The 11061-nt window shown below is 39.1% G+C and overlaps 1 protein-coding gene across 1 annotated transcript; it reads left to right on the top strand.

Moving 5' to 3' along the window:
• Positions 1-2219: 2219 nt before the first annotated feature.
• NMRK1 (nicotinamide riboside kinase 1) lies at positions 2220-7959 on the top strand. The gene is made up of 8 exons (XM_010023206.1): positions 2220-2298; positions 2761-2851; positions 3484-3532; positions 4631-4802; positions 4880-4951; positions 6044-6150; positions 7108-7197; positions 7940-7959. The coding sequence occupies exons 1-8, from the start codon at positions 2270-2272 to the stop codon at positions 7957-7959; spliced, it is 630 nt and encodes a 209-aa protein (XP_010021508.1). The 5' UTR covers positions 2220-2269.
• Positions 7960-11061: the final 3102 nt, after the last annotated feature.

Raw genomic sequence — 11061 nt, 5'->3', positions numbered from 1 at the left:
GCCCAGGGGAAGCGCCTCGGCCCGGGGGGCTCCCTCTGGCGCTGTCCCGGGGTCTGTGCGCAGCGATCGAAGTTCCGTTTACCGCAGAGACGCAGCGGTGTTGGGAACTGCGGGGTAAGGCGTGCCCCCCACCGCCCCCCGTGTTCCGGCTGTGGGGTTTGGTGCCCGGGACACTTCCACCCGCGTGTGGCGGGGCCTGGGAGGAAGGACACTTCGGCTATCACGGCGTGCTGGAGCTCCGTCGTGCTGTTCAAGTTAGGGTGGTGGCGATTCCATGTTGCGGTTAGCACGGGTTTATGTCCTGTTTAAAGATGCTAAACCGAGCCCGGGTAGAGTAGTTTAGGATTTCAGTGTTACAACATTGGTGACAAATTTGCCGTTACAGTTGGTGCTACGCATTACTCTGGGAGGAGAAAGAGCTTTGCTGCGCTTTTTCATCCTGGAGTTTTTTGCCTGAAGCTGGGATTAACTTTCGTATAGATAATGGCGTAAATTAGAGTCCAAAGCTCAGCATGTGTGTCCAGATGTTGTTTAGTTTGTTACATAGCATTTTTTGTGGGACAAAGGCTAATCCTCTGGTACACAAACCTTACTGATGATCTTTAGATCTTTATTTTTCAATGAACTGTGTATCACTGCTTCCTCAGAACAGATAATGTGTTTACACTCTTCAAATAGATAAATACCACAAACATACGATGCATTGTTGAACTTGAGAATGACAACATTCTTTGAAAACCCTTGCTTGCTAACTTACAAACTTGCCAGTGCCAGGTACTGCAGGTATGCAGAGCAGTGGTTATCACACTGGTGATGACCTGGGCTAGTCAGTATGTCTTTCTATTTTATTTTAACGGAAACAACCATAAAGCAACCATGCAAAGATCTCACAGATCTGAGAAACAGCTGAATTTGCAGTATTGCACCAAATGCAAACTCTGCATATGTCTAAAACTTACCTTCACAGAAATAGTGTGGGCTTACTTTCAAACTGATGCTTTAAGTACAGACACTGGCTTGTTGGGGAGGGGAGATAGTCATTTCAGGCCTTGGGTGTCATAGTCTTTATCTCCTTAAGTGTGACCTAGGAGGACAGACCGAGTGAAAACCAGGGTGTTTGCATGTGGTTAAATAGTTATTAATGGGTTTGTGCTCATGGAAACAATGTTTGAAAATATTAAACTGGTTTGACAAACTCTGTAGACTAGTGCTGCTGCCAAGGGAAGCATCCCTGCTACAACCTGTCCTTCTGCTACACCACACCTTTACAGGCACAGGTAACTGGATGGTAAACTGGAGGGAATTTGCACTGCTGAAAACTAACATTCTTCCCCTCCCTCCTTCTTTGCAGAACTGTTTTTCAGCTGTAGTAGTTTTCCAGTGTAGTTCACTACGGACTCTTCAAACACCTGCTGCAGAAGAAAGCTCTGGGAAAAGAGTCAGGGAAAGACAGGGTTGTGTCTTCTGGCAGTTCTGACCACTGAAGGTGGTCAGCCAGCCAGAGCCCCAGGGTTGGTTTCTTGGCAGCAACGGGGGTATGGGTAGACAAATGTAACCTTTTCCAGGGTTTCAGTCTTTGGTCTTTTCTGAAGAAGATCAAGTGCTATTTAGTCCATCTCAGTGCTAAATCAGCTACAATGGCTTAAACTGCCTTTACAGTAGCTTTAATGACTCCCCATTATTCTGTGGTGGAGCAGAAGAGGAGCACTTTTATGGTCTGTGCTGCTGAGTCTCACAAGAAGGCAGTGGTGAATTCACACTGCTAAGATCAGGTTCATAAAAGAATCTTTGAGGGTACTCTTTGTTACAACCCTTCATAAAATTTTTAAAATGTCTTTCTCCTCAGCATGTCACTTCTTTCCTTTTTAAGCTTTTTGCTTGTTTTGCCACCACAGCCTCTGTTTACCAAGTCTTTTTTATACTATTAGTGCTTGATCTAGTGACTGCTTTTCTTGAGGGATCTTGTGGTATTAATATTGGTAGAAATGAGTCTCAGAGTTCCCCCCAAATGATTAATATACTGTCTAAGGTGAATCTGTGATGTGGCATATATGTTGCAGGGAGTTTTTTGTTAGCATTAGAACAAGCAGTTGAGGTTCTGGCATTAGCTTTGCAAAAAGGAAATTAAAAAAAAAAACCAAGACAGAAAATAAGTCTTATTTGTAATTGGCATTTTTTAATACAACAGCTGCTTTCCGTGTTACTGAATTAAGAGTTTTCTCTGGCTACTATTTTTGACAGTGAAAAGGAAGAACGGAGAAGAAAAACCATGAAGGTATTGGTTATTGGCCTTGGAGGGTAAGTATTAGCAATTAGATTTCCTCTACAGCTAAAGACTGGTCTTCCTTTCAGAATGAAGTGATGTAATTTCTATTTCTGAATGCAGGGGGGTTGGAACTAGATGATCTTAAGGTCCTTTCCAACCCTAATTGTTCTATGATTCTACGTTTTTTGGAAGTAGATTACAAATACAACATGTAATCATCTCATCTTATGATATGTAACCCTTAAAAAAAAAAGTTAAATGTTGTCTCTGAGATCTCGGGTACCACCTCTCTTTAACCTCTTTCTTGACACTGCTAGATTTACTGTCTGAAAGCTGTTAAATCCTGTCAGAGCTAATGAGTATGTAATGGGAATAAGCTTTTTTTGGGATTGTCTCTTTATGTCTAACTATACATAAATATGTGTGTGAGCATGTACACATGTTTAAAAGATTGATTTTTGTCTTGATACTTTTTTTACTGTTTTTTAACTCAGTGTAACAAATGGGGGGAAAACAACACTGGCAGAAAAGCTTAAGAAAATGCTTCCCAACTGTGATATAATCTCCCAAGATGACTTCTTTAAGGTAAATGTACTGATGGAAAGCCCTGATAGGTAAGAGTAGGATTGAGTAGGTTTTAGTATGATTTCTTCTCTTTCCAGTTTCCTACTGATAAACTTTTAAAATTGATGCTGCTTAAAATAATGTTAACTTCATGAGAAAAAGAAATAAAATGAGCACTGGGATGATTGAACTTTCAGTAGCCAGAACCACTAACTATACTCAGTAAAAAGAGGTCTATTGTCTTCTTTGATCTTTTTCAAGATACTTTGTGCTAATGAAGTTAATGAAATTTTGTTAACTCTACACAGTATAGCAATAGGTAGTTCTTTGTCTCTAGAATCAGAACAGAAGAACAACTTCTGTATTGACACTGGAGTTGTTTGTTAAGGGTAGTGAAGGAGCTCTTATTTCTGAAGTAAACTTCAAATGAACTTGACAGGTACGATTGGGAGAATTTGTGGTTCGAGATAAAACAATATTTTTGTGTTTGTATTCTATTTTAACAGTTGTATACAGCAGTTTAATTTTGAAGATAAATTTAATCACTTGGGACACAAAAGTGTATAACCCCCATGTTTGTAACAGGAGAGTATGTATCTGTGACAGTGGTCACAAAAGCAGCCTTGAAAACATGCCTTTTTTACCTCCTTCAGCCAGAGTCTGAAGTAGAAACAGATGAACGTGGATTTAAGCTATATGATGGTCAGTAACTTTGATGCATTGCTTTGAATGTTGTACTGAAATTCTGTTATGCTGAGCTTCAACACTTCTTACCCTCCACTGAGTCTCTTTCATTGTCATATACCAAGTCAGTCAAAACTTGGATCTGATCCTGACACCATTATTTCATGTCAGATCACACACAGAGACCAAATGTTTCGAAGTTCATGGTTAATGCTGGCTCAATATGCCAATTTGGTTTTATAAACTTGTAGATCCAGATCCACTTTAGGCTAGTGCTTTGGTTCAGGTCATATCTAGTTGTGAACAGTTGCTTATTGGCTAATCTCTGTTGATACTTGATGATCACAAATGTATTTCTCACAACATTGGCCAGACCCTTAAATTGTATCCGAAAACTGACTTTTTATCAGCTATGCAGTCTTTAGATCAATTTCTAGACTTCATGAAATTGGAATGTGAAACTGGAGGGATAAGTTGGACATTTTGGTTCAAATACCTAGGTTTAATGCTGCTCTTAAAAGCTCCTCTAAAATGTGTTTGCTCTTCTGTTACCCAAAGGCTGCCTTCTCTGTTCCATTCAGTACTTATTTAGTATGTTCTTACGTGTCTACAGACAAAACAGGTGCTACATTGTGCTGTTTTGCATTCTCCTTTCAATTCATCCATCCATCCCCACCTTCCAAATAGCTGAACCCAGTAAAAACCCAAAGCAAAAAGTTTTGAGCGCCTGCTCCCTTCACCTGTGTCAGTGACAATTGACAGAAGGGTACAGGTCTCACGGTAAATTAAGTTTTTTTTACAAGTTTTGTGGAATATGGGAATGGTCCCTGCTGTTTCTGTTGTCAGGGGAAAGGCTGTGAAGTGTGTTCGCACACCTTCTGGTGCTACAGAACTCAGAGAGACCACCAAAAATACCCCTGTCCTGTGGAAAGCTTTAGTTTCAGGGTGTCATCAGTGGCAAACATGGAATTACTCATGTGTGAGGTATTTGGGGTAATCCTGTTCCCTTTCATTTAGACTTGTATGTAGATTATTTTATTCTTACCAATTAACCTAGGTTTTGAGGGCTTTTAATTCTTGTTTTTTAGAGATGCCTAACTTTCTGTTTTCATCTAGTACTTGATGCCCTTTATATGGATGAAATGGTGAAAAGTATTCGCAATTGGATGAAAAGCCCAGCAAGCTCAGGTGTTGTGACAGAAGAGCCACAAAATACATGTGACAATCTGAAAAATACAGATGTTGTTTATATTTTGATTGTTGAAGGCTTTCTGCTATACAATTATGAGTAAGCAGTAATATGTAACCTGGTATATTAAAGCCACATTAAAAAGGAATAGGGAACTAAATATGTTATTATCTTAGGCCGCTTAATGATCTATGGAATAGAAGATATTTTTTGACCCTTCCTTATGAAGAGTGCAAAAGGAGAAGGAGGTAAGGTTATACAGTTACTGCTCATGGAGGGTCTCTGTGGTCCCCTAACCTGGACTGGTTCTTTTATACTGATTTTTCTTTGGTTCTTGAAAAATGTAAGCTATTAAGATCATCTGTCCTCTGTGATTCCCAGGGAAGACTGTGTGGGTATTTAACCAACATTAACAAAAGCACGCTGAGATGGGGGAGGAGTTGTTTCAGTTTATGGTTCGTTTTGGGGCTTTTTATTATCATTATGTATGTATTTATTTATTTATCTATATTAGGGCACAGAGGTATTAAAATGCTAAATGTTTTACAAACACTATAAAAACTAACTTGTCGAGATAAATTATTTTAAATTATTTAGATTACTGACTGCATATTGGAGTTAAACCATGTTTAAAATGAGAAACAGTTTAAGAAATACTAAGCAGTCTTATCTTTGTTTGAATACAGCACATGATGATTATTGCTAAAGTAACGATATTTTAGTGTATGCTTTGTTTCGACTGTGCATTAGTTGCACCGTGTATCTGATTTAGATTATTGAGCCAATATCCGAATTGCCTCCAAATTTGGAGCACAGTACATGTGGACACAGTCAGAATCTGCTGAGTGAGTGAAGAAATCTGCTGAAGTGGATTTGGTTGATTCCACTTTGTTGGTTTCTCATTAGACTCACCTTTAAAGGATGTTAGTGTCCAAGGCTGGATGCTGGATGTGACTAGGCAAAACCCCTAGTTATTGAAAACTTGAAAATCTGAATATTAAAAAAAAAAGAAAAAGAAGAAGTCATTTGGTTCGGTAACACTTTCAGTACAGCTTAAGTTACATGTAATACCTTTTTCAAGTAAACAAAACCCCAAACCCACAACTTTTTCCCTATCTTAAATGTAATCTGTTTGGCAGAAATAGGTAAGCTAGCAAAAGTCTGTATCACAGATTATATTAAAACAAAGGAGCCTCCTTTGCTCCAACATTTATATAGCCTGCCAGTCTTTTTTTTTTTTTTTTTTTAATTTTTATTTTGGATAGATGCTCTTATGAAATCAGCTGACTCTAGGGGAAAATGTAAAACTTGTATGGAAAAGCAAATATATTTTTGTGTAGCACCAGAGTCTATCAGCCAGCAGATACACCGGGTTACTTCGATGGACACGTGTGGCCTATGTATCTGAAATATAAAAGTGAATTGGAAGAGAATGCAAGTAACATTGGTATGGTATCCCTAATTTTAAACTTAGAAACTGCTAAACTGTGGCACTTACACAGCTACTGTTGGGTTATGGGTTTTTTTTTTTTTGAATGGGACAGTTTTCTTTAAATGTTTTTGTGGCACTTGGACAGTAGATTTGGGTCTTTTGCTGATTTATTTTTCGAGTCTATAGGGGTTTTGTTTTTTTAAATAATGAAAGTTATGAAGTTAAAAAATACAAATGTTCTGGTTACTAAGTCCATTTACCAAGCTATTCTTTTAAATGGCTAGCACATGTGTATGAGTGTATGGTGTATGTAACAAGCTAGCATGCATGTGTATGGCTAAATAGGAAGCTTCTGAGATGATAGCAGATGCACTGTCAGAGTTCTTCGGATCATAACTGAAATGCTGGTTAAGTCACTTAAGACACTTCATAGGTGCTGCCTGCATGCACTACAGTCACCAGTCTTGCATGTGAAGTTTCAAACCTGGGCCAGCTGATGGGGCGCTGCCATGAGCTTGTTCACAGCTATACAGCTCTTGGACTGCCCACTCCTGGGAGAATTCAGGTAGCTGCTTCATCAGCACATGCATCTTGCTGTGCAGTGAGAATGGGAACTGTGGTGCCTTTCCTTGACTTGCTCAAACCCTGAAGCTGAGGAAGAACCTGAGGTCTTCTACTGCATAGGAACCCTTGTCCTAATGCTATTACCACTACCCTTATGGAGACTTCCTTACAGACACACACACACACATACACAAAAAGTAAAGTAACTCTGAACTAGAATACTTTTACATTATGTTATTTTTTAACATCTAAACAAGTTTGGGAAAGAAGAAAAGGGAGGTACTGTTCTTGGGTTTTATTTTTTTCATCTCTTCTGATGGCACACCCAGGAATACCAAAAATATTGCCAATTGCTATTAAAAAATAACTGGCACAGAACTCATGAAAACTTTCTTTCATCTTTCTTAGTTTATCTGGATGGAACAAAATCCCAAGAGGAGCTTTTATCCAATGTGTATAGTGATATAATACAAGAATTAAAAAAGATGAGGGAAGGAAGTAAGTAATGTTACTGGAAATTGAAAGTACTTATCCCATTCCAAGAAGCTAATCCCTTTATATGAAAATATTGCAAGGATTATATAGATCTATATCCCCTTATGTATCACACACAGTCCTTATACATGTTTGTAGACCTCATAGCAGCCTTCCAGTCTCTGAAGAGGGCGTATAAGGATGGTGGGGAGAGACTCTTCATTAGGGACTGTAGTGGTAGGACATGAGGTAACGGGTTCAAACATAAAGAGGGGAAGTTTAGATTAGATCTAAGGAAGAAGTTCTTCACAGTGAGGGTGGTGAGGCACTGGAATAGGTTGCCCAAGGAAGTTGTGAATGCTCCAACCCTGGCGGTGTTCAAGGCCAGGTTGGACAGAGCCTTGTGCGACATAGTTTAGTGTGAGGTGTCCCTGCTCATGGCACGGGGGTTGGAACTAGATGATCTTAAGGTCCTTTCCAACCCAAACCGTTATATGATTCTATGATTCTGTGATTCTGTGTTTGCCCATTAGTTAAGTCATCATAAGCTATAACTTTAAGTTCCTTGAAATTTGATGTTCTGAAATAATGGGTGATTCCAGTGCTATCTAATGATAAAATATTAACAAAAAAGGGGGGAGAGAAGGAATATGGGGCAAAACATTAGTGAAAACAGATGTGTTGTTGATATTAGTTTCTAATATACAGTGATGACACATGCAAAGACATGACTCTACAGGTTAAATTTATGTTTTTTATTTTTTAGGTCAGCAGGTCACAGCCTGATAACACAGAAAGCTTGGGTTCCATCTGATATGAATTGAAAGCCCCAACACTGTCATACTTGGAAAGCCAACCAACTGAGCAGATTTTATATGTACATTCATAATACTCATTCAGACAATACAAGTGAATTTGTAGTGACTACTAAGTCTGTAAGCCTCAGGTATTGTTGAGTAATATCAACACTGCACTATTCTTTGGAATTTCTTTATTCAATCATGCTTTGGCTGATCTTTATATTTGGTTGAATGTATACATTTTAAAGAATATAAACATATTTTTGTGAACAAAACTAAACTATATAGTTCTAGTTCTCTGGGATTAATAAGCATATTTGAGCATGGATCAATGCAATTTAAATGTTCATATAGGAAGATCAGTGATTAATTTTATGAGCTTCTAATCACTGATAAGCATGGTTAGAGGGACTGGTTGTATCTTGTGGCAGTAGTAAGTTGAACATGGTATGAACTGTTACACTGCTTATTCAGTAACAGAAGCTGTTATTGAGTATATCATAACTGAACTTACTTGCTAAACACCTCTGTGGTGTTTGTCAAGTAATTTTTATGTTGTGTTTTGGCTGGAGCTGTTGGGAGTGTATATTTAAAAAAATCCAAACAAACCTGAAGAGAAGTCAGGTTGTTGGGAAAAGATGGAGGAACAATATGGCGGAGAGAATGCAGATGCATTGCTAATGAGATTAAGTACATGCACTATGTGAGAATCAAGGACTGGGGTGTCACAGACTTCTGCACAATAAATGCGTGCATGAGGGAGCATGAGAAGGGAAGAAATAATTCTGGTTAATAGTCATAGCTCACGTTGAAATTACGGTAACGAATGTATTCAGAAAGCAGGTATGTGAAATGTATATGAAAGCTTTGTCGTAGGATTTGTGTACATATATTTAGATAGAACAGGAAATATGGAAGTTAAATCATATATAGTGGCTGAATAATTTATTAACATTACATTTTTTTTTTTTAAACTTTTATTCTTATCAGCCAGAAAAAAAATCAAGCTATAGACATGAAAAGCAAAGGATGGGCTATATTACTTACTATGTTTCAGCTGAACTGATCAGTGATTGCAATGTAATGCTTTATTGTTAACAGTGTTAAGAGTCCTAAACCTGTATATAACAAGAAGGTCATTAAAAGACTAGAGCTGTGTGAAGCTTGTGTTTAAAACAAAGTGCTTCCAAGTACTATTTTGAATTATAATTTTGCAGTAAAAATACTTAAGAGTTAAGTTTGCTCAAATGCAGTGATGGGCTGTCTGACTTTAAACTGTATTTTTGGTTTTATTTCCCTTTGGAAGGGGGCAACTGTGAGAGATTAGCTAATTCTTGGATGGCTGTAGAGAGTTGAACTTAGGTAGCTACCAGGTGACCACCAAGCTGCTTTACCACCTGCAGTACATCAGCAAGTTCACTAATGAGCAAAACAGGGCATTACATACGTATGATATATTAATCAGTGCAAATTGTATTATCTACCCTACAGTGTTTTCTATTGAGCTTCATTCGCAGGGAGGGCTCCACAGCATTAGGTCCCCATTTAATTAGTGTCAATGTCCCGGAGCTCCCACTGTGGTAATGCTGCACTTTCCATAAAGCCAAAGGTTTCATCACTGAGTGCTGTGCCTTGTCCCTGGGGGATCTACACCTGCTTTTTGCTTGTAACACCATGGTCTTCATCATGGGCTGCAGAGGAATCTTGGCTCTGGTGCATGGAGTGTCTGCCCCTGCACCTTCACTGACCCTGATGTCGGCAGAGGTGTTTCTGTCACATATTCTCGCTCCTCTCTCTGCCTGCAGTTGCTCATATGCAGTAACTTTTCCCCCTTCTTAAGCATGTTATGCCAGAGGTGCTACCATCGCCACTGATCGGCTCAGCCTTAGCCAGAACCGGGTCCATCTTGGAGCTGGCTGGTACTGGCCCTGTCAGACAAAGGGGAAGCTTTTGGCATCTTATAGAAGCCACCACCTCTGCAGCCCCACTGCGAACAAAACCTTGCCACGCAAACCCTATACAGTGGGTGAAGGGAAGGAATTTGTATTCTTGCTTTTCCCATCCCTGCATGGCACTTAGATATGCCTGGCGCCCCTTTGATAAACTTCTGAAATATTTTCTTACATGGAGAAATGTGCGAGTAGAAACTAAAGTAATTATGTTGGTTCCAGAGGAATGTAAGGGATCCTTTTACAATTGAGATGAAGAAATAAAGGGTTAAGACTTAATGGACTCCTCTCTGGATAAGAAAGAATTTCAGTATTGGCAGTCCCTGAGTGATTTTATTCAGCAAGTTTAGCTGTGTTTCAGATGAGTAAATGAACAATGAAATTACCCACATTTGCAGATGATATAATGCTTTCTCACGTAGTCTAACACTACTCCAGTGGCAAGGAGCTCAGTTTTGTGAGATCCTTCTGTTGTCCCAAAATCGGGCTTCTTCACGCAGTTTACAGAGAGGAGATTAACACACAGAGTAGAGATGTTTATTTCATGTCTGTGCAGAGATGAGTGCTAGGTGGTAACTCCAGAAAGCTGGCACAATCTCAGTCTGCCAGCTGTCCAACTTTATACATTTCAAACAGTGAAAATCAGTATTTTCCATGTAGGTGAGAGTGTTAACTACAATCACTGGCTCTTACATGTTCCTTGAGGAAGGGTCTCTGTGAGCAAGGGTCTCTTATCTCAGAGGGTGTGATTTTAAATGAACCAAGTTTAGGAGCACAGTTATCTTCTGTTTGACTAGGCTTTTCAAAACTACTTCTGCCTTCGTATCTTTGTGGTTACTCTTCTGACACAGATGGTTCATTTATCAGTCTTCTGCCTCTCCTCAAAGTCTATGAGCTTGTAAGGAAATGTTGAGTTTCCTTGCCACATGTTTCTATTCAATTCTAAACTGAAGATTTTCAAGCTTTCACAGACTGTCCTTTACAAAATCTTAACTTCTTCATTGCCAGGTAACACTTCCATGGGCAAAAGGAGTAGATGTGCTCCAGTACATATTTATGCATTTGTGGTATATATAGAATATACATGGTACTGAACTTGCAGTTCAGCAACTTGTAGTTATGGCTCAGGGCAGACATCT

The sequence above is a fragment of the Nestor notabilis genome, unplaced genomic scaffold (genome assembly GCF_000696875.1).
Source record: "Nestor notabilis isolate BGI_N333 unplaced genomic scaffold, ASM69687v1 scaffold14211, whole genome shotgun sequence".
NCBI lineage: Eukaryota > Metazoa > Chordata > Aves > Psittaciformes > Psittacidae > Nestor > Nestor notabilis.
The sequence above is the reverse complement of the archived record's forward strand: the minus strand, read 5'-3'. Positions and strand labels throughout refer to the sequence as shown.